Source organism: Thalassophryne amazonica, chromosome 1 (genome assembly GCF_902500255.1).
Source record: "Thalassophryne amazonica chromosome 1, fThaAma1.1, whole genome shotgun sequence".
Lineage (NCBI taxonomy): Eukaryota > Metazoa > Chordata > Actinopteri > Batrachoidiformes > Batrachoididae > Thalassophryne > Thalassophryne amazonica.
In genome coordinates this window covers 39,952,458-39,979,176 of record NC_047103.1, presented here as the reverse complement: position 1 = coordinate 39,979,176, position 26,719 = coordinate 39,952,458, and the positions used below count along the sequence as shown (strand labels likewise).

The window sequence follows — 26,719 nt, the reverse complement described above, 5'->3', positions numbered from 1 at the left end:
CCGCTCTGCAGAGAGCTTTTTGTTTTCTTCTTCAAGTCTACTTTCTCGCTCTCAAGCGATGGACAACACTCTAACACCTGCTTTTCTTAACTTTATTTTCCTCCTGTACCTTCTCAGACTGCTGAGTGTCTCAGTGAGGCTCTTGACCCTTTTCAGCATGTTGTCCAGTTTATGGGGCTCCTCCTTTAAAAACTTGACGGCTTCAACTTCCACCCTGAGCACAGCCCGCATCCTGGTCTGTAGGGTGGGAAATTCTCCTGAGGAAAAAAACAAACACACATCCAGTCATTCAGCCATCACTTTATGAATAAGTTAGATAAATTCTAATGGACAAAAAATGTTAAGATGATGTCAGTAATTTTCTGGTTCCAGATACTCGTTATATTATTTACATTATCAGTGTTGTTTTTTAAAGAATAAGTACTTTTTAACAATCCTAGTTGCAATCAAGCATCTAAATTCTCTAATCACCTTTGAGAATTGTGTGCAAGAAATCCTTTATTTTAAATTACTTTTTAAATGAGTTAGCACATAATCCATGACAGCTACAAAATTCACTCTATGGTCTAAACGTCAAATACGAAAATAACACCAGCAACCTACTTTAAAAAAAACTGCTGGAAGGTTAGAGGTACAAATGTCTGAAGAAACACACAGCTTCCTGATTTTTTTTGCTAACATACCAGTTTATATTGACCATACATTTGTATGGCTAGCTGTACAGTCAGCTACAGTGCTGACTCTTTGTCAGCACTGTAGCCAGGCTGACAAAGAGTCAGAGCTCTATTGAGCTGAGTATTCCATTAACTTTAACTAGTAATGACTTCATGACTTTCTTTGCTAACAAAATTTTAACTATTAGAGAAAAAATTACTCATAACCATCCCAAAGACGTATCGTTATCTTTGGCTGCTTTCAGTGATGCCGGTATTTGGTTAGACTCTTTCTCTCCGATTGTTCTGTCTGAGTTATTTTCATTAGTTACTTCATCCAAACCATCAACATGTTTATTAGACCCCATTCCTACCAGGCTGCTCAAGGAAGCCCTACCATTATTTAATGCTTCGATCTTAAATATGATCAATCTATCTTTGTTAGTTGGCTATGTACCACAGGCTTTTAAGGTGGCAGTAATTAAACCATTACTTAAAAAGCCATCACTTGACCCAGCTATCTTAGCTAATTATAGGCCAATCTCCAACCTTCCTTTTCTCTCAAAAATTCTTGAAAGGGTAGTTGTAAAACAGCTAACTGATCATCTGCAGAGGAATGGTCTATTTGAAGAGTTTCAGTCAGGTTTTAGAATTCATCATAGTACAGAAACAGCATTAGTGAAGGTTACAAATGATCTTCTTATGGCCTCGGACAGTGGACTCATCTCTGTGCTTGTTCTGTTAGACCTCAGTGCTGCTTTTGATACTGTTGACCATAAAATTTTATTACAGAGATTAGAGCATGCCATAGGTATTAAAGGCACTGCGCTGCGGTGGTTTGAATCATATTTGTCTAATAGATTACAATTTGTTCATGTAAATGGGGAATCTTCTTCACAGACTAAAGTTAATTATGGAGTTCCACAAGGTTCTGTGCTAGGACCAATTTTATTCACTTTATACATGCTTCCCTTAGGCAGTATTATTAGACGGCATTGCTTAAATTTTCATTGTTACGCAGATGATACCCAGCTTTATCTATCCATGAAGCCAGAGGACACACACCAATTAGCTAAACTGCAGGATTGTCTTACAGACATAAAGACATGGATGACCTCTAATTTCCTGCTTTTAAACTCAGATAAAACTGAAGTTATTGTACTTGGCCCCACAAATCTTAGAAACATGGTGTCTAACCAGATCCTTACTCTGGTTGGCATTACCCTGACCTCTAGTAATACTGTGAGAAATCTTGGAGTCATTTTTGATCAGGATATGTCATTCAAAGCGCATATTAAACAAATATGTAGGACTGCTTTTTTGCATTTACGCAATATCTCTAAAATCAGAAAGGTCTTGTCTCAGAGTGATGCTGAAAAACTAATTCATGCATTTATTTCCTCTAGGCTGGACTATTGTAATTCATTATTATCAGGTTGTCCTAAAAGTTCCCTAAAAAGCCTTCAGTTAATTCAAAATGCTGCAGCTAGAGTACTGACGGGGACTAGAAGGAGAGAGCATATCTCACCCATATTGGCTTCCTGTTAATTCTAGAATAAAATTTAAAATTCTTCTTCTTACTTATAAGGTTTTGAATAATCAAATAATCAGTCTTTTTCCTGGTTCTCTCCTTCAGCCCCAACCAGTCCCAGCAGAAGACTGCCCCTCTCTGAGCCTGGTTCTGCTGGAGGTTTCTTCCTGTTAAAAGGGAGTTTTTCCTTCCCACTGTAGCCAAGTACTTGCTCACAGGGGGTTGTTTTGACCGTTGGGGTTTTACATAATTATTGTATGGCCTTGCCTTACAATATAAAGCGCCTTGGGGCAACTGTTTGTTGTGATTTGGCGCTATATAAAAAAATTGATTGATTGATTGATACATTTGCCTGAGGAGAACGAAGGTCCAAGTCTTTAAGGTCCTGGTACTTCTTGTCTTACTGTATGGTTGTGGAACTTGGATCCTAATCAGTGACTTAAGGTAATAACAAGAGGATCTTTGTGTAAAGGAGAAGTGTCACTTGCATTGTGAGGGAACACCAGCTATGAGATGATGGCAATGTGGTATGTTTCTCTGTGCATGGTCCAAAACACAGGTGGCTCAGTGTTGAGGGGCCCAGCAGCTGAAGAAGGCCAAGAGGATGCCGACATTTCACCTGACTGTGACAGATAGACAGTTACTTTTGAAAGGTAGGGATGGACCAGGTGTCTTCCTGGGTGGTCACCATCCAGGACCCAAGTTTGTTCCGTAGGGTGCTGAATACAATAAAAGACGACACCAGTGCCTGCTCCCAGGGATGCATCAAACTTAGGGCCCCATCACACTCAGATGAAGACCGCACTGCGTCCTTATGATGAACAATCACATCACACAGCTGCGTATCACATTCTCACTGTGTCTGTCCTGTCCTTCTAAATACTGGGCCATGCAATGCATTGTGGATGGGTGTGGGGGTTCAGCACCATGGACAGTGATGGTACATTTAGCTCTCACTGCATTTTGATTCCACGACGTCCTCGCTGCATATTTTCTGAACATGTCCAAAGTTTCACCACATCCTCCATTTCCATGGAGAATATAGCACCCCCTTAACAGTTTCTGCTACATTCCTAATAGATTGTACAGATTCTTACTGTGTCACCTCAGATTTTTTTGTGGACATTGTGGAAATGCGGACGAGTGTGACGGGGTTTCAGAAGATAGTTCCCGTCAGTTTGTTTTGCAGATGGGAAGCATGGTCAATATTCCCTCCAGATATCTAAAACATTCTTTAGAATATATGTTTTAAGCAATTTTTGCATTAATAACAATACTTTTTAAGGTTTGGGAAAGTGTAGTTTGAGTCAATTTACAGGTCTATTACAAGTGTCCCATTGGGGAAAAAATGTTGAAAAGGAAATACTTGGGTGCATGTATTTCCTTTTCAGCATTTCAGCATCAGTGCTGCACTGTTTCCCTTTTAATGTTACAGCCTTATTCCTGCAGCTGTGAATGTGTTTGTTTGCCTATATGTGGTCCTGCGACAGACTGGTGTCCTGTCCAGGGTGTACCCCACCTCATGCCCTATGACTGCTGGGATACGCTCCAGCTACCCGTGACCCTTAATTAGAGTAAGCAGTTGAAGTGAGTGAGTGAGTGAGTGAGTGAGCCTTATTCCAAAATGGATGAAATTCATGTTTTTCCTCAAAATTCTACACACAATTCCCCATAATGATGTGAATTTTTTTTTTTAGATTTTTCCAAATGTATTTAAAAGTAAATAAAAAAAAGTAAGAAGGTGCATGTACATAAGTATTCACAGCCTTTACCACAAAGCTCAAAATTTAGCTCAAGTGCATCCTGTTTCCACTGAACATCCTAGAGATGTTTCTACAGCTTAACTGGAGTTCACCTGGGGTAAATTCAGTTGATTGGACATGATTTGGAAAGACACACACCTGTCTACATATAAGGTCCCACAGCTGACAGTACATGGCAGAGCACAAACAAAGCATGAAGTCAAAGGAATTGTCTGTAGACCTCTGAGACAGGATTGTCTTGAGGTACCAATCTGGGGAAGGGTACAGAAACATTTCTACTGTTTTGAAGGTCCCAATGAGCACAGTGGCCTCCATCATCCGTAAATGGAAGAAGTTCAGATCCACCAGGACTCTTCCGAGAGCTGGCCGCCCATCTAAACTGAGCAATCAGGGGAGATGGTCATTCTTTCAGAGCTCCAGCATTCCGCTGTGGAGAGAAGAGAACCTTCCAGAAGGACAACCATCACTGCAGCAATCCACCAATCAGGCCTGTATGGTAGAGTGGCCAGACGGAAGCCAATCCTTAGTAAAAGGCACATGGCAGCTCACCTGGAGCTTACCAAAAGGCACCTGAAGGACTCTCAGACCATGAGAAACCAAATTCTCTGGTCTGAGACAAAGACTGCCGTCAAGGCCAGGTGTCATGTTTGGAGGACATCAGGCATCATCCCTACAGTGAAGCATGGTGGTGGCAGCATCATGCTGTGGGGATGTTGTCATTATGGGGTGTCGTGAGTATAATTTTGAGGGAAAAAAACTAATTTAATCTATTTCGGAATAAGGCTGTAACACAACCAAATGTGGAAACAGTGAAGTGCTGTGAATACTTTCTGAATGCGCTGTATGGAGTTCATATATATTTAACATGCTGTTGACACAAATACAGATACTGCACGTACTCTATGTACTGTCCCAGTGGATCATCACTTCTGTTTATGTTAGAAAGTAACTGACAAGATGGATGTCTGTGGACAATATTTAATATATTTTTTGAATTTTATACGGAAAAAATAATCAGTTTATTATCATAGATATATGCTGTAAGTACTATGTAGCTATTTGTTTTCTTTTGAAAATGCTATGAAATAGTGCAAATGGAAATGTATTATCATATTTATAAGCTTTTTCTCCTTAGAATTTTACAGTCTATGTTGCATCCACCAGGTGACCGCCAGACCTTGTCCTTTCACCATGTCAGGGATTTAAAAAGTATACAGAAAAGTACACAGAATACAGAAACAGTCTGTCCAAATACTACTTTGTAAAGAGTTATTTTGAGAAATTTACACAAAGGGTAGCACAGTGGGTTGGTCCTCCTGTAAGATCAGCTCCATCCAGGCTGTAACACAAATTGTAATTTTTACAAATTTATTTATTTTTACTGTTGAGGCACAGGTGATTTTCAACATAACTAATTTTTTCTCCTGAAAATATGAGACAGCTCACTGCTCAAGATCCTTTTTTTTTGGGGGGGGGGGGGGGGGTGTCACAGGTTTGCATAGACATCAAAGTAATCGGGTTTTTGATGTCTCTGGTAAGACTGATTACAAATAACCAGTTTTGGTGATATCAAGATAAACTTAAATATTGTATGTCATATTAGTGTAATTAATTAATTTCCTTAATTGAGCACAGTTTGGAACTATACTGTATTGAAATTTACCTTTGAGCCCTGCCAGAGATTCTCCGACCTTCCTGAGAGTGACCGCTCCCTCCTCGACATCCCTCAGCGTCACCACTCTGTGTGTCGCTGTCGAGTCTTTCTGCAGACAGGCCACGTACTGCTCCAGGTCCCTGCAGAGATACACAAAGTGCACCGTGTCAATAAATCCATAATCAGCATTACAATCAAACAATTACCCCGGCCTCCCATCAGAGGGCCCAGGGTGCTCCACGTGAAATTCTGCCTGAAGAGAGGGTGGGCCGACACATGAGCATGGCCAATCTCATGTACATCGGAATGCCAATTTAAATAAAATGTCTAATTTCATCACAAATAAAAAATATATTACAAATAACTCACCTGATTGTGTCCATTTCTTTGGCTGTTTTTCATTCTTTAAATGTATTCTATGTAATTTAGTGTAATTTCAGGTGGGCATTTAACCACCTTTCTTCAAAAAAGGGGCCGGGCTGATTCGTGGCCCCGGGCCCTCTGATGGGCAAACGAGATAATTAATGCAGAGAATACAGAACTTCACAGACAAAAATAAGAAATAACAAAGAACGCTACATTCGTTTCTTACATGTTTGTCATCAACTCAGCATCACAGCAGCATGGTGGCTTAGTGGTTAGCACTGCTGCCTCACAGCAAGAAGATCATAGGCTCGATTCCCACCTGTGGCCTTTCTGTGTGGAGTTTGCATGTTCTCCCCATGTTTGCGTGGGTTCCCTCCGGGTGCTCCGGATTCCTCCCATATCCAAAGACATGCAGGTTAGGTAATTGGAAACTTTATAACTGTCCAGATCTTCCTTGTAAAAGAGATCTTGATCTCAATGGGACTAAACCGGTTAAATTAAAACTCATTCAAATGAATTTGTGATTCAGCGTTACCATAATATTTGGTTGTTCTGCGTGGTCTTGACAAATGATCAATTCTGTCCAAAATTGAACCTCATTATCCTTGGTGATCATACAATCCTTCCAACATGTTTAATCCATATTGGCTCCAAACTGAGTTTGACCTTAATTAGTGCTCAAACTGCAGAGGCCTGGGAGTTTGAGGGTTGGGGGCAGTATCTTAGCTGTTCCTAGGACTGCAGTCTTCTGGACAGAGACCTCTGATGTTGTTCCTGGAATCTGTTGGAGTCATCTTCCAATTTGGGTGTTACAGCTCCTAGTGCTCCAATTACCACTGGGACCACTTCGGACATTATCTTCTAGTACATCTGCTCCAGTTGCTCCATCAGCCCTTGGTACTTCTCTATTTTCTCGTGTTTCTTTTTTCTGATGTTACTGTCAGCTAGGATTGCCACAGCCTTGTTATTCTCAACCACCTTTGATTGTCTTCCATAGGGTCTTGGGAACTTCTAATCCGTATGTGGTACAGATGTCACTGTACACGATTCCTGACACTCGACTGTGCCTCAGTGTATGCTGTCCCAGCTTGCATCTTGTATCCTGCTACTATGTGCTGGACTGTCTTTGGGGCACTCAGCCTGCAGCTTGGGTCCTGACAGTGTGGTAAACTCCTGCTCTATGGATCTGGTGCTTAGGGCATGTTCTTGTACTACTATGATCAGAGCTTCTGTGCTGTCCTTTAGGCTGGCCTTTTCTAGCCAGTGGTAGGTCTTTGTGATGTCAGCCACTTCCTCTATATGTTGATGGTACATCCCATGGAAGGGCTTGGTTTAACTGACTTTTCTCAAAATCAAATTCCTTTGTCATTGGCTGATGCTCAAACATTAAAGTTGGGATCAAATGTTAAAAATTTTCAAACATTTGATCCCAAGTCTCGAAATCATGGATAGTAGGCAATTACTTCAGGGTATTCATAGTTTAAGACCTTCAATCATGTTTGAACCTCTTTAAATGGGATATTTAGCTTGATCGTGGCCAAGGGTGCAAGGGAAAAGGGGCAACCCTGAAGCTGATAGTACAAGGGAGATTAAACCGCTTCATCCCGTTTTGACACTTTTTTGGATTGGTGTTTGTAGGAGAACGGTGCCCTGTGGAATAGGCCTGTTAGTGATTACATGGTAAAACTGAGTGAGAAAAAGATAGAGCTTACAACCACCAGGGGGCAGAATACATTCATTTATTTTTATCCACATAGAGAGCAGCATTGGCTGGGCAAAAGTGAGAGCAGACTTACAAACCTGAAAAGTACAAACTCCATATATATATGTAGAAAATACACAAAGATTAACAGGAACAGTTCCCTTTTCCTCTGTGCTGTGCACTTTCCCATCTAAGTCAGACTGCTTTAACCAGATTGGATAGGAACTCTTCCCCAAACCAACAATACATGTTGAAGGAAGATTTGTGTGCAAGAGCACAACGTCACATACAGAAAACAAGTCAAACTGCCTCACAGTGCCACAAAAACAGGCTGTTCTGAGGGGAAATATGTCGAATGATAGCATTGTGTGCAGTGCTGGACTGAATGAGAGGCATGAAAATGGTGCTTTGTGTCCAGGTACCCTTGAGATATAGTCTTTTATTTCACTCCCCTAAAGGGAATGGGTAGAGCAATATGGAGATAGTGTGTTAAATGCTATGTCATGCCACAGCCTCTTAGTAAGAGCAAAGAAATGACGGGAAATTCCAAGTGAGGACAAAGAAAACATTTGGCTTTTCATCATGTAGACATAAGCAGATACAGCACGTCCGTGACGCACAGCTCAAAACAGCCTTCAGAGATATCCTCCTGAAATACGTAAGATAGCACCAGAGATGACACTTTATAGAGGAACAACCATCTCTCACGTGATTTTTTTTTTCCTTTGAGATTTATTACTCAAGTCCCTGTTAGCTACAGGTCCCACTGCGGGCCAACGGAAACAAGACAAGACAGCTGATAGCTACAGTGTGTAAGATTTAGAGGCATTTATTTGCAGAAAATCAATAAAGCATTCATAACAAATCTGTTCATTAGTGTATAAGTTGATCACCACAGAAATAAACATGTACAAGTCGTACAAACAATGGTTTTAGTCTTTATAGGAAGTCTCACTGTTCATGACAACTACAAGGGTGGGGAGGTGTGGCCTATTAATTTAGGCCATTTTAAGACAGAAAATTATACATATTTAGGTGTATGGTTGATTTGAATGATAGCTACCTTCCAACTGGCCAGCTACAAAAGGCTGCTAGAGTCTCATCTGTAACTTGCCTCTAGCTCCTTTCTGAGCATTTTAAAACAAATACATGAGATAAGATGGCTTGATGTGTGGTTAATTGCACTAACAGACCATGTATGAAGTCTGTGCTCCAGTATTTTCAGTGAGTGGAATTTTAGGACTTAATTTGCATGTTGGTATCTTTAGTACTAATTAGCAGGTATGGATAACTAGGTAACGCTAGCTACACTGATAGTGCCACAGTTATTGAAGCTATTTAAAAAAAATCAACAAACAAACAAACAAAAAAGCAATCACCCGAACTCCGTTTAAGACATGTTGGCCTTTTGCTACTTTGGCAAGTTGTGTTGGTGTGTTTGGGTTTCATTCATCCTAACCAATCACACCGGTTTTGCCCATGCTCCACCCTTTTACCCATTTTTTGGTTGTCCAAGTGTTAGGTGGAGTCACTGCCAAAATGAGGGCATCCAAAACAAACCACTTGAGCTTCAAACCCACTCTTCAGAAAAACTGTTTTGTCTGTTATATGTCTGTGTGTGAAATATGTCTGAAAGTCTAAAATTAGCCATTTCTACTCCAAATTATGCTTACAGGGCAGAATTTCAACATGTACAATAATGAATTAATGGGACTTTAACATGGAGAAATAACCACATTGAAAAGTAAAACGTTTACCAGCCTTTTGACATTATCACCACTGTCATTTGAGTGAAAGGAAACAAGGATTGCTTTCTTACACAGCCTTTTAAAGGGTTAACAAAGAAGCAGCATTGAGTTTTTTTTGGTTGCCACAGAGTTCCAGTGTGTGATTATAGCACACAATGGCTTGTATTACAGTGTTAAATTTGCAGTAGTTTTCTTCCACATTCCCTCTCGGTCTTAAAGCTATAAGCGGCTTTCATTACCGAGCCATATTTAAAACACCAGCAGGACAGTTTTGCTGACTCACAACTGGATTGAAACCAACAGTAACACACTTTAATCCTCTGACTTCCGCCTGTTCATTTCTGCAATCGTCCCAGAGACTGAGCTGTGTTTATTGAAGCATACTATGTGTTCTCCTCCATCAAGACAGCGAGTCTTTTAAACAACCACATGAAAATGATCCTTTTACTGATTCCTGCTGGCAAAACAAAGCATTTAAGAACTTGATCAACAAAAAAACAATAGAAATCTCTTCTTACATTCTACTATGGATTGTTGCAGTTAAGAATATTTACATCCAAATCAGTCAACTGCTTTAGAGATTAAACCACATTTTACTGGAGATCATGCATATTTATGGAATCAAATCAATTATTTGGCACTTTTTTACATTACGTCTGGTAGCATGTGCTGGCGCCACGTCCACCACACTCAGGAACCACCTTGGGTCCTAGATGGCAACAACAGGTCCATCCCCTCCTCTCATAATTAACCATCGATCTGCTGCAGCTAGGTCAAACGTGGGCATCCGCTTGGTTGCACTGGACCACTTCAGCAATTTCAGAGCTTTTAAATCTAGGCTAGGACTATTTTTTCCCTCAAAATTCTACTCACAACACCCCATAATGACAAACACAAAAAAGTTTTTTTTTGAAATTTTTGTAAATTTATTAAAAATGAAAAACTAAGAAATTACGCACACGTAAGTATTCACAGCCTTTGCTCAAGACTTTGTTGATGCACCTTTGACAGCAATTACAGCTTCAAATCTTCTTGAATATGATGCAATAAGCTTGGCATACCTATCTTTTGCCCAAAGAGAGCATTGATACACACCCATTTTTAGATCTCTCCAGAGAAGTCTCCCAGTTCCTGCTGCTGAAAAACATCCCCACAACGTAATGCTGCCACCACCATGCTTCACTGCAGGCATGGTGCCTGGGTTTCCTCCAAACATGACACCAGCATTCACGCCAAAGAGTTCAATATTTGTCTCAACAGACGAGAGAATTTTGTTTCTCATGGTCTGAGAGTCCTTCAGGTGCACTTTTGGCAAACTCCAGGTGGGCTGCCATGTGCCTTTTACTAAGGAGAGGCTTCCATCTGGCCACTCTACCATACAGGCCTGATTGGTGGATTTCTGCAGAGAGGGTTGTCCTTTTGGAAGGTTCTCCTCTCTCCACAGAGGAATGCTGGAGCTCTGACAGAGTGACCATCAGGTTCTTGGTCACCTCCCTGACTAAGGCCCTTCTCCCCTGATCGCTCAGTTTAGATGGGTGGCCAGCTCTAGGAAGAGTCCTGGTGGATCCAAACTTCTTCCATTTTTGGATGATGGAGGCCACTGTGCTCACTGGGACATTCAAAGCAGCAGAAATGGTTTTGTACCCTTCCCCAGATTGGTGCCTCAAGACAATCCTGTCTCAGAGGTCTACAGACAATTTGACTTCATGCTTGGTTTGTGCTCTGACAAGCACTGTCAACATTTACCCAGCAATAATCTGTGTGCTGCTGCACTCAAATTATTTTATTATAGCAAGTTTGTCTGACAAACTCTGCATAAGAATGAGCAAAGGAGAGTGGCTGTAGTGTACAGATGCGTGCAAAGGCTACCGTCAGTTTTCATTTCAACTTTACTGTGTCTCCCCTCAAACCTCCCTCCTACTCCCCGTCGGCACTTTATTGGGTTTCCACACAGACAAACTCACCATTTCTCTGATTTACACACGCTTCAGTGTTTGTTGTCAGACACCTGGTCAACTGTGAAATACTGATTTGACTGCAGCTCATAAATACCAGGAGTTAACCAGCCACAGTCTCAGCCACGTCTGAGCAGGCAGACATTCATTTTCCCAAAGCTCTAGTTTCCCGATTCAAAGACAAAAATTTTCCTTGAAAATCCTTCATGTGGGACAAGGCTCTTCTCGGTAAAGCAGAGGGCTGTAATGACCTGCGTTAAGGAAGATGTGCTTTCATTACCATTTGTTGGTTTGTTTGTTTGTCACGACAAGATTATGCAAAAACTACCAGGCCAGTTATCATGAAACCAGATGGACCGCTGAAGGAAGAACCTTTTTAAAGTTTGGAGGAGATCCAGCTGAAAGAGCGGATCCAGGAATTTTTCTTTTTTTTTTCTTGAGCATTGTAGACAGTGGTGCTTTTGGGCATTCTGATGCTCTAGGCAAGATATTTTTGTAGAGCAGGTAGCCCAGTGTGATAAAGTGTTGGGCTATGTAGCCCTGGGTTCGATTTCTGGTCACATTATCTGTTTGTTTCCTTAGACAAGACATTCGTCTGCAATGTCTCACTCAAACATTGGGCTTGAGAGCCTACGTGTATACTAGGACTCTCTTGTTCTTTACTGCTGTGAAATAAGGCTTTAAAAATTTTGCTAATGTCTCTTGAACTATTGCATGCATCTTTCTGACAAAAGATCCCACATACTTATACTAAAAATACTGTATCTATGAATGTGGAGGATTTAGCAGTGATCTGGATAAAAGTTTGGATCCAGTCAAATAAAACATGTATTCACAGTGGGGGTGATCTTGGTTCAAAGACTGTACTGAAATCAAAGGGCTACAAATGCACATCATAGAAAAGCAGAGTAGTGGAGACGGCAGTCGTCTGCGCTCTCTGAGTACCTCAGGTACTCTCAGGTCAACAAATATTGAGTATTGCATTTAATCAATCATAGTTATGCATTTTAAAGTTAAAAGTATTAATATTATATTAGTAGATAAGTGAATCCTGAGTGGATGCAAATTCTTACCCAAGCTGGGTGAGGACACGCTCCTCTAGACCCAAGTACTTATGCCTGTCCTCTTCGACCAAAACCCTCTGCTTCTGAACCGGGTCTTCCAGATGGCGCATAGCCTCTGCTAGCTTACTGCTGATTTCTTGCTCTGCCCGCTTCAGCTGCAGTCGTACTGATTCTTGGTTCTGGAGCTGGAATCACCACAGAGCAGAGATGTTGTAAAATCAATACTAACAAACCAAGACAGGCACAGGAGACAAACCTGGGTGTGCATTTACTAACATTTCACAATGCACATCTGAATAGAGGCCACTATAATGTAAAGTGAAATAAATGAGAAAAAAGTCTTACCTGCATTTGTCTCATCTGATGGAGCTGCAACCGGAGATCTGATACATTTTTCCTGAACTGTGCAAGGTTGACTTTGAGGGAGACCGAGCCCTTGTCTGACAATGCCGTAGTACTCTTCGGACCCAAGATTGGAGAACCACCTGAACCAAAATATAAATAAATTTTACTGACAAGCGTAGGTGAGTGTCTTTTTCTTTCATTATTCTCATCCTCTCACTTTCATGTCCTGTCTCACTTTAGTCTAGATTTGTGTGTACACATCTGCAAATACATCCCCCAACCAGTGCTCTAGTCTGACTTTATGTTCCTTATAACATGCAATGAAGTTCTTACCTCTGCAGTCAACTCATTTCACCTTTTCTATCATCACTTGAGACGTGCAAACGGCTGAAAATTGGAGGTCTGTATATATAATATATTTAGCTCTGAAGTCTGATGTCACATGCCCATAACAATGCTCAAAATAGTAAGACCCTTTGGCTGCTCCCTTGTTTCCATTCGGGGTTGCCACAGCAAATCCAAGGTAGATCTGCATGTCGAATTGGCACATGTTTTATGCCGGATGCCCTTCCTGACACAACTCCACATTATATGGAGAAAAGTGACAGGGGTAGGGTTTGAACTGGGAACCTTCCACACTAAAACCAAGTGCACTAACAACTTGGCCACCGCCCCTGCACGAAAGGTTCAAAATGGTTATTTTGTATTTCAAGATCAATAATGTGCAGACTTTCTTCATCTACATGTACAACAGTGATATAGTAAACAAGTAAGATTAGTTATTTATATATTTTTAATGTGTGAAATATCACTCTGGTAATGCAATTCTAACTTGTTGTTCACAGATGCCACTGCCATTGACAAAGTTTCCTATCATGGGGTTATGCAGGTTTTACACACTGGAAGGAAGCTTGTTTTATAACAGAGTGGCCACTATTACCACCCAAACTACAAAAGCGAGAAAAAAAATAATAATAAGGTTTTTACATGTTTACATTTTATAAAGTTGATATGTTACAAAATGTTGGTACAAAAATATTCACAGTTTAAGATAACAGCTGGACATATGTTAACAGTGGTTTTAAAATAAACTGATCTTAAAACTGGAAATGCAACATGTAATTTGTTCTGACTTAAGTGAAAAGTTAAAAAGTAGAATGGAAGCAAAAAAAAAAAAAATACAATAACAAATCATAGCAATAAAACCTTTTAATTAAGCTGGTTCAACTTAATTAACCTTGCAGAGAAATCAAATCAACTGTACTAAACCACTTAACTAAATGCTTTGCTCAACTTGAGTTTTTTTACAGTGCAATCAGTCTAGTCAATTATTACAAATCAGAAACTTAGATAAAGAACTATTTAAATCAATAACATTGTGAGAAATTATATGACATGCCGCAGCCAGAAGTAGGCCAAATGCATTCATGGAGTTGTAGTCATGTCTGTCAACAACACCTACCTCAACATTGTAACTTCTTTCTGTCATGCTCACACAATTCCTCAATCATCTGGAAAATAATTACAACTTTCCACATGATCCGATTTGTGGGGATTTTCCCCTTGATGTTGCGGTGTTGGCTCATCAGAAAAGTAGAATGCTAATGTCACTGTTGTGAAGTCATTCATGTTTTGCCCTAGCAACGGTTTGTGTAGAACCAACCGAGTGGTCGTCAAGGGACTGTGATGTCATCACTTTGGAGGTCTATAGAGGAAACTGGGAGGTTGGAGGAGGAGGTGTTGCAGGAATAAGGCGCTCAACTGCTTCCCTTCAAGGAGCCTTGGTGGATATTTCTCCTGTAAATGATCTGCTGCTGTAAATGATCTACTGTGTGATCTTTCTGCAGCTATCTGGGGCCTCATGTACAAAGACTTGTGTGGATTTTCTACTAAATGTTGTTGTACGCCAAAACCCTGAATCTGGCATAAGCACGGATATATTCAGATGTATGAAAGTGTGCATAGGCATGAATTCACACACATTCCATTTGTACATCCCACTGAACGTGGATCCAAACTTCTCCCTGGCCACACCCCATTTAAATATGCAATTTTATGTAAAATTCCCCATGACGTCACATCAGACAACAAGGAAGGAAATTATACTGTAGATGACTGGAAATTACATGGAGACACGCAGGGACAGTTTATTTGGTAAGCTGTTAAATGGATTACCCATGAAATTGGAAAAATGTTCATGGGAGCTAGAGAGCGTGAGTGTGTGAGGCTGCACACACACACGCAGAACAGCGCGCACACACTGACATTAAAAAGGTGAGGCGCACCTCCGCTGACAGTGTGACATTCACAGTTTACACACGCATTGACAAATACGGAGCACAGTAAGCCTTTTAAGAAACTCTGCAGCTCACCATCAAGCAAAAAAAGATTAAAAATAATAATAATAATAAAAACATATTTGAATGTGCACATCTCCAAATATGCCCGCTCTGGTTTTCGTTCAGAACAATTACACGAATAAACTATTTAAACACAAGCCCCACCCCCCATCACGCATCATGCAGCCTAATGCACAGTGATGGAATGAAAAGGTTTCCTATTAACAGAAACAAACTAATCATGCAATGGCGCCTTTATAGCAAAATGTGTGCAATCAGTAGCTCCGTTTACATTCAGGAAACCGGCCTCGCTGCAAAATGCGCCGTAATGTTTGGAACGTATCTGATGATATTTGGATGATTACGGCTCGGCACAAGGTTGACTGGCACACGCCTGACCGATCAGCCGACCGAGCCTCACTGTATTGCGCTCTGGGCTGACCACAGTTCTGTGCGCAACTCCAGTCACAGTGGGCTTGGTAATCGAAATCTGTTTATGAGCCAAGTATCCTCATTTGCACGTAAATCCTCGCATTCTCCTAATGCACGCTCACGTTGGATTTCACCATTTGCAAGGTCTTCTAACAACGCTAACGCAGCCACTGTTAGTGCCATTTTACGCATCACTTTGTGCGTGCTTTTATATCCATTCATATAATTGCAAACACGTGCGCGTGTTAAATGTTCATCAGTGTGTCTCTGATGTGCACATCACTCTGATGACTTCTTGTTTTCACAATATTATCCATTCCCAGCATCACCTTTACATGCCCACAGTGGAACAATAGCTGTAGAAACGTGCGTACGCCAGCCTGGATTTTTGTGTGACGCACTGCACATTTCCATGCTCACGTCTGTTTTGATACATTTGCACGTGGACATGGAGACGGGCGTACGACAGGTATTTGTGCGTGAGCACACTTTGTACATGAGGCCCCTGTCCCCTTGCTAGAAAACCTCTCACTTCTGAGTTTGCCATCTAAATCCACCTTTTAAAGGCAACAACAGCCAACAATCCAATTGGTTTAAACAAAGCTATGTACAAAACACACCCATGATTAATTAAAGGACTAAAAGCAACCTGTTTGCACCCTGTGTCTTACTTTTCACTCCGATTATGTACCATGTAAATAGCAAAGCAGTGCTAGAACACACTTCCACTGTATACTTTAGACTGTGTGCTACAGATCACTATGATAGGGTTCTCAGTATTAGCCGTTCTGTTTACCTGCCAATCACAAATCAAACGTATGTTCCCTATTTCTCGACTGGACTGAAGACTAACTATCTTTAGCAATCCTATTTACCATTCAGGTCTAAGCAAGAAAGGAAACAATGGCCCTGCCCTCCGTGCACACATGAGGTCAGGGAACGTTCAAGTTCGTTGACAAAGACTCACTCTCTGCTGGGCGACTGAAAAACAAACTTTTGTCTTCATAATCCACAGACTTTATTCACTCCTGCCTCTTTCACACAGTGCCTGACAGGTGGCCATACCTGAATTGCAGGTTATGCTGTACACTGCCATTTCAGCGTTGTTGTGTTTTGGGCCTTAGGGACAAGATGAAAGTGCAAACTATGTGGTGACAGTGAAGCAGCAATAAAGTAACCACAAAAATAAATGTCACTAAATTCTTATGTTTGATGCGAAGAACCCGTGTGACAGACTGGAATGATCAAAGAACACTCCTGTTATTGGAATTCTGGCAACTGCACTTGACTTCTTCATGACCTGATCAATTAAGAGACAAATTAAATAATGAAAACAGAACATTCATACAAAATAAATAAATAAATAAAATAAAATAAAATAAAATAAAATAAAAAATCACGTCACCTATTTTACTTCAGGCGTTAAACATCGTGAAGGTGGAAACCCCCCATTAGAAACCGTTGGTGGTTTCTACGATGTGGTGGAAACTGCTAGTGTTCCTAAACCTGTGTGCAACTTTCTTTAGGAGCTCATGGAACACTTTGTCAAAAAAATGTAAACGATGCCATGGTAATGACCAAAAACAATTCAATTTACCCATCATCAGATCTCAGTGACCAATGTGGCTCAACACGGTCACACTCTAAGTTAGTCAACAACTCAGAGTTCCTCTTTGGTTCAATTTAAGATTTGTCTTAAAAATGAATGGAATTACTCAAAGACCCAGAGTTTCTATTTGATCTTTTTGGCCTAAAACAGATGGAGATGCCTCTTCTGACCACCTCGACCCCAATGAAATCATCTCACACTGTGCATCAGTACTAAGTGAAGTGAGGGAGCAGACTATGAGTTTTATTTCTCATAGACCCAAACTTTTTAGTCAATCCATTTTATTTTAATGACTTGATTCCACAATCAAAACTATTCAATCACCCCAAATACCTGGTTGGCAGCCACCTTGTAATGTAGTGGATTGTAGGTCTTCGGGAAAATTTAACTGATTCACTCAATCATTGTGTGGCATTAATAAAACCCCGGAGCAGCACACATAAAAAGTATCATAAGGCATGAGGGCAGGTGTCAGAACACACTGTTAGAGTTTTGTTTTCTTTATTCCACTGCTGAGATTTCTGTTGTGTTTTTTTAAATCAAGTATAGATCTGTTGCACAACTGAATCATTTGGCAGGGTAAGAAGTAATACCATTATGCTCTGAGAAGCTTGTGTTAGCTCTTCTCCCGGTCGACTCTTAACTCCTATTAAACTACACACACGAGGGAGAGGATTGTGTGGAATATGAAGCAAAGACAAGTAGAGAATCCTCAATTTGCTTTCCCTCCCTCCAGCACTGCTGAAATACACTGACATAGGGGCATGCCTGCACAAGACATTCTAGAGAACCTACACCTCCTTTTGCACTTGAACTGTTCATATCCTGTTATGACAGTATGTGTGAATAAAAAAAAAATGGAACAACACATACATATACAAACTGATCCATGTTTCTGCCCATTGCCAACCTAATAACAAATACTGAGCACAGATTAAGTGTGACAAACATGGATGATTCTGGGAGTGCTTGACATTATTCCTGAGTAAATTCAACTATGTTGCTTGCTTAGAGCTTCAAACTATCTTGATGTCATCTTGTTTGTACAAACTGTTCTCGCTTTCTCACGCTGTGTTTTGAAACAGTGCAGTGTGCAATCCTGCTGAGTTCTTAATTAATCTGCCGAGTTCAAAAAGAAGACCCGTCCGACAATAATATTGATTTTATTTATCGCCATTTTTGCTCTGTGCCATAGGAGATCAGGCAGTCAGAAACAACTCTTATCTCTGTCTTTCACTACATGTTCCATTCTGACAATTTCTTTTGTAAGACCTTGATTTCTTCATCTGCGCTGTGGCACGCTAGATGTGCAGAGGAAAGGCATTGACATGAACATGATGACATGATTTTAAAGACCAGAGCCCTACAATGAACGGTTTTCACTGGCACTTTGCTGGACAACAGCACCGGTGGTGGTCATTGTTGATCTGTGCTTCTACCGATGTGGTATGGAAATGTGATTTATGATCTGTCCATTTTGAAAATCCTGTTTGTGATTTTCATGATCCAATTTACGTTCCAATCCTCACCTGAGGTCACGAGCTTTGGGTAATGACTGAAAGACCAAGGTCACACACAAGCTGGGACTTCAGCGGGGGTGGTCGCATCTCCTCCTCTCTCCTCTCCTCTGTGTTTTTCTATCTCTGCTCCAACCTTCAAAAGTCCCAACTTCACCAGACTGTGAATTCTTCAAGCTATATTTTGAATAACCATGGAATTGATCAGCAGGTCTCTGAATGCTATTGACACCATTTTTTCAAAAAGGAAATCAGGGAACCTATCCGGCAGGCTATGTTCTCGACGCCTGGGAGAAATGGTGTGCTGCGTGCTTGGCACCACGCTCCGTGGAAGACGTTAAAGATTTATTCTTATTTGCTTTTATGGTAGGAGGGCTGGTGCTGATTTGGTTATGCGCTGCCCTGACCTACTGGAAAATTGGCAAGACGGCTGCTACCAGAACCACAACCCCACAACTGTCTGTCATGATTACGAGGTGGGCAGGGCGGTACAATCTCAGACTGCATTAAACGTTTGAATTCAAACGCAAGTTGGAAAACATCTCGGAGCAAATATTTGCCTTGCAAAGGAAGATGTTGGAGACCAGGGAATATTCATTAATTGGATTTCAATGGTCAGAGGAGCCACAAATGGAATTTCTGTGTCTCTCTGTCGAATCCAAAACATGGCAGCCTTATCAACTACCGAAGATCAAAACGCCCCGCTTGTTTTTCCTCCAGAAGGATTCAACGCCATGGTGAAGCATTTGGCTCCCCTCTTATCTGCCCTTATGCCCTCCCCTACAGCCTGCTGCTGTCAAGGCAACTCCAGACTTTATGCACACATGGACAGAGACTGATACGAACTTATTTGCACACATGACACACGCCCCCCCACCCCAGCTCGGCTGGCTGTGTGGGTAGCTGCTGCAGCCCATACTCCCATTGCCTCAATTTGGATGATGAACTGTTTCAAAGTTTAGCATACATAAACGATCAAATGTATATGTACGGTTGTTTTAATTCTGATGTGTGCCATTATTACGTTCAGCTAGTAATAATTGTGGATCAATTGTTGTGTTTTTTGTCTGAGGTAATTGGGTGTGATATGAATTGCCCTTTTAGGGATCAATAAAGTTGTCTGAATCTTGAATCTTGAGTCACAGATACAAGCGGACAAAATGAGGTTCCTTTGTCGGGTATCTGATCTTACACTGTGGGAGAGGGTGAGAAACTTGTATATCCGGGAGGGACTTTGAGTAGTGCTGCTGAGGTGGTTTAGGCATCTGGAGAGGCAGCCCCCTGGCCATATCAAGAAAGAAATGTTCCAGACACGTCTCAAATGCATAGAGGAGGCCATGGGGAAAATCCAGAAAATACTGGAGGGATTATTTTCCCAACTGGCTTGGGAACACCAAATGATCCGCCAGGAAGAGTTAGAAGACTTGTCTGAGGATAGGGTGTGTAAGTGGAGCTCCTTAGTCTGCTGCCACCGTGCCCGGAAAAGCAGCAGAAAATGAATGAATGAAAAAAATGAATGAATGTCTGGTTTGGCAAATTTTACCCCAGATGCCCCTCCTGTCACATCCCTACACATTAACGTGGGCATGAGACCCACACTCAGAATGCAGCCAGTGGGCTTGTGCACCTCATATAGCTGAGATCTGGAAAAATCTATATTGCATTCCCTTCCTGATACGACCTGACTCATTTATCCAGGCTTGGGACTGGTACTCAGAATGCACTGACTGGTTTGGTAAATGTAACACACTCCATGTGTGAAAGGGATTTATACTAAGCTATATAGTGTAAGTCATGTCACGGCACTAACCTGTGCTATGTGTGCCGTGGGATGGAGATGATGTCTTCGGGGGTCTCTCACTGTAGGTGCACAAAGATCAATCAAAGCAGGTTTTGGCTTATTAGCACATTAAGATTTACTACTCGTCAGTAAAAACACATTACCAGAATGTGATGGGAAAAGATTGATAAACCAGAGAGGTTAAAATGATGTTAATAATGTTAAGTTTCAACAGTGATCAACACACAATAGCAAAGTTGTTGAGTTTGAAACATACACTTCCCTTCTAGTCGGGAACATCTAGCAAAATGTGCAGGAAAGATTAACAAAATGCAAAGAGCTGAAAGGCAGCCATTCATAGAGGCCATTCAAGACTTCAACATCAAAAAAGATTCAGCGTCAAACCCATTTAGTCCTCACCAGGTGTGCATTTAATATGGCCATTATTCAACGGATTCTTTGTGTTTTCTTCTCTGGCTGGATAGCCAACATTTTCATTTGAAGATGCATCACCTGATGCCTCGCTCTGCCCTTCACCGGGCTGCTTACCTTCCAGGTTCCTTGGTGCCACTAGTGTTTGGCCCCTTTAAAAGTGCATGCTGAACAAGACCAGTCAAGCTGGCAATCTGTTGCTCCATAGCCTTCATTCGCTCTCTGCAGAAACATCAGAAAATTCTACTTTCAACACTAAGCAGGTATTTGCTCCATATAAAAATTTGAATGTCTGTAAGAGAATAGTCAGTTGAGTTTAATTACTCAACTGTGAATCTGATCTCAAATTGATTTGCACCTATGTCCCAAGTAAATATTGACTGCAGTGGAACAAGCAGCTTCCAAACCACTTCAATGAGTCTCCTCGGAAAAAAAGGAAAAAAAAAAAACAAAACATTTTCAAATGATTTAAAGAAAGAAGAAAACTGTTGGTTGCTTGATGTTTCACATAATTTAAAAAAAAAAAATAAAGAACGCATTACATTTGGGGTTCTTGAGAGAGGATATTGTCATCTTTTTACAAAATTTCACACCAGAGGAGTGAGAAAAATAATGCATCTTTTGTTTTAAAATGTTACTTTTATTTTGAGGACTGATACATGGTCAGCTGAGGACACAGAGTTTACTATGACTTTAGATACACCCACGAGATGATAGACAGTGAGTGTATGCACAGACTGAAGGTCTAACCACAGTGTCATAAATAATAAATCATGTGGAGTTTAAAGAGCACTGTGTTACAATTATGTTTATTGTCACAGTGAATTATAGTATTTTGCCATTCGCATTCCTCCACGGTTTTCTCCAGAGTGTTTTTAATGGCCTCCTGCACGGTTCAGGTGGTCGAACCTGATCTTACGGGTTGATTTGGCTGTTTTCTTTGGTTTTCCATGGTATGCATGTAATTCCTGTAACTTCCGTTTTAGTGGGTCCCAATGAAACAATATCGAGCGGACAGCGAATTCTTTGTCTGGTTTTTTCTTTTTGTGTCTCAGACAAAGCTAAGATCGTTGTTTTCCTATAGCCTATCTGCAGTGGTCTGTCACAGGAAATGCTACAGAAAATATACAATGGCTTAATGAAGTTTGTAGATACTATCTTCTCTCAGTGGTGGTAGCTTTGTCTGCATCTACAGTGTCCACAATCACTGCTCTCAGCTTCAATAGATGAAGAAATACTGTGTGTGGCTTCAACAAAAACCTTAATGTATAGTCATGTGCATAAGCCAGCTGTATCTAATATGCAGACAGAGATGCTTGAAGAATGGCAGGTTATATTTCTGCCTTCAGTTATGGGTGATGAAATTAGCAGATGGGGGTTAAGGTGAAACTGGGATGCAGAGTTAGTCCATGCTCCCATGCAATGCTTTAATCTTAATTTTCACAATCCTCCCCATTTTCATTGCTGTCCATGCCCCTGAGGCTTACCGTGTTTGCTGGTCATTGGCTGCTGGTATGGGTCCTGTCACGTGACCCTGGATGTCTGAAAGCACAGGTGAACCAATACTGTTCCGGGGCTTGGCTCCTGTTACTTCCTCCTTCCTGAATGACTGGCGCACAGGTGAGCTTCGTTCCAAAGGAACACCATGGGGTGGTACACAATGAGGAGGTCCACCATGGATGTCAATCAATCGTATATCAGCCATTCGATGTGGGGATGGAGGAGGAGTCTTGGAGCCCAAAGTAGGCAGTTGACTGTTTCTGGACTTCTGTCTGTACAGAGAGGGGTGATCAACACAGTCTGTGGGGCTGGGCCCACTGTAAGAGCCCGTGGAGCGGACTGAGGCACGGTGAAATCCGCCCAGGCCGTGATCTGGACCATCAAGTCCTGTATTTTGGTGCACTCCATGGGAAGAAGCCATACTCAATCTTCCCTCTTGCAGTAGGTAAGGATCTGCGTAAAGCCCTTCATTTCCCCTGGTCAGACTGTGGCTCTTCCCACCCATGTTCTCATCTGGCTTGACATCTCGTCTCTCAAGGATGGCGCTGGGACAGGGTGAGGCAGAGCGGGCCTGAGGATTGGCGCTAGACAGCCGGTCTTTTGGAATAGTGGCGGTACCAGGTAAGGAGCTCTGCCGTGGACCAAATGGGATTCTGGATGAGGAAGGGGGCAAGGTGTGGGGTGTTGGGGGAAGTGACCCTGACATGGGGTGATGTGATGGAGGACCAATGGAACCCTGTCGCAGAGGAGGATGGCCATCACGACTGGCCAGCACCATGTCGCCATGCATCTGGAAGAGCATAAAATTATTAAAACAAAATAACATATGTATCAGTAAATTAATTATTTCCTGTTTGAGAGACACAGCTGTGTGTGTGTGTGTATGTATGTAGTGGAAAAAAAAAAATCATAATTTAGACAGTTTATTGTAACATTGTCAGCATGTCAGTCTGAGGTACACAGATTATATACTTGCGACAGTCCGGCACATAACACTCACAATACATGAAAATAAAATTCTTCCTTTGAAAGAAATTGGTGACAAAGTGATTCCATTTTTTTCAGCATTAAAATAGTTGTCTTTTCATGTTAACACAGATGATGAGATTTCAGCTGTGTGCATTGACGATTAAGAAAGACATTAAATTTGCAACAGGGTCTGTCAGGTAAAGTCAGTTAAACTTGAAACTTTACTAACGGTTGTCCCACTGACCACAGTGCTATATATGTAAAGCCCCTTTCACACCGGGCTTGCATACAGTTGCACTAAAATGCGCATGGAGTGCGCTGGAAAACTGCGCACATTTGGCGTAGTCCCTTTTAGGCTGGTGTGTAATGGTGCATGGTTGCATTCCTAGACTTGCTTATAGTAGCAAATGGTTGCTTTAGGCCCTGTCAAACATTTATCAAAACCACTGGCATAAATTAATGCAGCTGTCACACGTTGACAACCTGGTCCATTGATCTGATTTGATGAGGTCTGTGATGACCTTAATATTGAAGCGTTGTGATGATTTAAACTTTTAAAGACCTGATCACACCAACACCGACAGCGACGGTGTTTTAGTTTTAAAGACTCACAGCGCTTATTCAGGTTTGGTCAGACCTGATCGCGGTCGACTGGTGCTTTAAAAGTTTAAATCATCACAGCGCTTCTGTGTGACCAGATGTGATCAGAGTGCAACAGTGGGATCCTCTGAAAAAACGCACCTGGAGCAGAAAAACCACAAGCTACGTTTCCAGCTTCAACAAGGAATTAAAAGTATTTTCAGGTGGCGTTTTCCAAAATCAGGCTTTATGTGGATACAGTGTTCCTGAGACTGTGATGGTGCATCGGACTGAAATGAACAGGTAAAGCCCCTTTACTCCGTGTGTGAATGAAACAGTCTGTCCCCATGAAACAGATCGCAAAGTGCAGAGTCCGCTGTGTGTCCCAAAAAAAAAAAGTAGAAAATATTGCCATTTTAACTCACAAGCATATTGAAAGTGGATATGACACTTAAAGACAACATAGTCTTATTACATGTAACAAAGGTTATATAATTCGGTCAACCTAAAGGTTTTAGGAAAGTGTTGGTGTTTCTTGTCAGCATTCTAAAGAGAGAGAGAGAGAGAGAGAGCGCTCTGTCTCTGCTCTTTTTTTCCCCAAGACCTGCTGTTTCTGTTCCTTGGATTTCTGGATTTATGAGTTGACGTTCAGTTACCTGTTTGCACAAAGGCGTTGTGGGCTGCGTGATCATGCAGCCACACACACGCTACACCTGTTCTACAGCTGATTCACTCTGATGCACGCACTCAGTTTTTGGATGTATATAGTAGCGCAGTGTTGCACAGACCTGCTTAAAAACTGTGCTTTCTGTGTCCAGCGTTCTATGCTGAAAAAAATAAACAGGTTTAATTTTTTGCATCCTCCTCGCGTAGACTTCAGCATACTGCTGCGTATGGAGCAAAAACTCGGTGCAGAGTTGCTTAAACTTGGAGTAGAGCTGCATAACTCAGCATAGACGGTACTCCACAATACACAATACTACGTTGTGAAAGGGGCTTAAGCTGATACAAATAAATAAATAAAAAATAAAAATGAAGCTAAATTCATTTGACTTGAACATTGTTTTGAGGTTAAGAAAAATGCATTAATCTCCAGGATGTAGATTGCACCAACTGTCCCCATGCAAAAGTCTACACATCAGAGTATAGGACACAGTATATTCACATAATGAACAACCTACTTTTGGCATTTGATATACATAATGCTTAAATATCAGCAATCATCTTACTGCTGACTGCTTGCACATCAGCATCTTAACAACTACTCTCAGAATGTCAACGTATCACAGGCATAGATATTCTGAGCTTCAAGTTGTGGAATCCTAAAAGCAATAACTGAAAGTACACAGCAGTCTCAAACTAAAATACCTGAGGGTCACTGATCAGTTTCTGTCTAAATAAGGGTGGGACATGTTAGATAATATCTGTGCTAATTCTTTGTTTTATGTTAGCTATTAAGTATTTGTGTTATTTGTTTGGAAGTTCTGAGAAATATGTTAAGTTTTACTCTATCATCTGTCCAAGTTTTGTGAGACTAAACCACACCTATGTTAACACCCACAAGGTATAAAAAGTGTTGTATGACTCATTTTAGGGGCCTTTCACAAGATGGACGCTGTATGTGAGGGTCCCAGGCCTGGTTTCTAACGTGACCTTGAATAAAGTCAAAATGAGGAATACAATGGTTTGGTTTTTGGTAAGGGGCAGAATCTTACATAAAAAGAACCAGGTAGAAATAACAGACACCTATCCAACTAAACAATCAAAGAAAAGTACGATAAAATAGAATATCCCAACCTCATCTAATGTATCTGTGTCTGGGCCCATCCAGTTGTTTTATGATGAATCACATCGATTTTACAACATCCAATATATTTTGCAAAGCTAAAATGTAAAAATACAAACCTGAATATGACAACACCTGAAAAGTACTGTATTACCGTTAAAGTGTTAAGTAGTTGTGTTTTGATATTTTGGAAGTTAGTCCCTGTCACCTGTCATTCGTGTTACTCTCCTTTTTACCCTATCCATGTTTCCAACATATGCTTTACTGCTACTTTTCAAACTTGTTCACTTTCTAATACAGGTCTGTGCTTATCCCCGGATACCGTAGCATGACGTGGATAAGAGTCTATGACTTCCTCCTGGGTTGGATGTCTTTCCATGGCAGGTTACATCCCCAGCTAACACCGGTACCCATTTACAGCTGGGTGGACTGGGACAATGCAGATGACGTGTCCAAGCACACAACCAGTTAGCCTGAAGCCAAGATGTTGAATTGACCCCTGGTCTACATGTTGGTAGTTCAGAGCCTCCTGCTCTGCACATCCAAGATATGCAACAATAATTATTCATCCACTGACAGTGGAACACAGTGCAAATAACTGGTAGCTGCAACCCAATAATAGGGCAACGCAGTGTCGTTTGAAGCCTTGCGTGATATCTTGAGATTTGACCACTTCTGGGGACAGACCACAGACTCCCATTGCGCAACACTAAAACAGATAAATGGTGGACCATTTTGTTTTCGGTTGCAGTCACTGAAGCAGTTGCAAAAAGCGCAGTTTTTTTCAGTTCCCAGGGGGGAAGGGAAGACGAGGCAAATGGGAGAGGTCGTGTCGGTAAGTGTAGCTAACCAGAGTAGCTGCATTCTCTCGCCTGCAAAACCGCGTCATAAACAAACTGCAACACATGTCCACTTTCCCACCGCATTGTCACTTTTTCCTTCACATTTTCACTTTGTTTGCCACGTAATTTGCCTAAAAACTCTGAGAGGGCTGT

General features: G+C 41.3%; 1 protein-coding gene across 1 annotated transcript in view; it reads right to left on the bottom strand.

Moving 5' to 3' along the window:
- The window catches only part of si:ch211-285f17.1 (sickle tail protein homolog), a 212,631-nt gene that overhangs the window by 19,022 nt on the left and 166,890 nt on the right, over positions 1-26,719 (bottom strand). The window contains exons 9-15 of the mRNA XM_034168413.1: positions 22,378-22,569; positions 21,008-21,112; positions 20,489-20,538; positions 12,782-12,921; positions 12,446-12,621; positions 5,611-5,741; positions 110-257 (exon numbers count right to left, since the gene is read on the bottom strand). Coding sequence (XP_034024304.1) covers positions 110-257; positions 5,611-5,741; positions 12,446-12,621; positions 12,782-12,921; positions 20,489-20,538; positions 21,008-21,112; positions 22,378-22,569 — 942 coding nt within the window. The remainder of the gene's footprint in view (positions 1-109; positions 258-5,610; positions 5,742-12,445; positions 12,622-12,781; positions 12,922-20,488; positions 20,539-21,007; positions 21,113-22,377; positions 22,570-26,719) is intronic.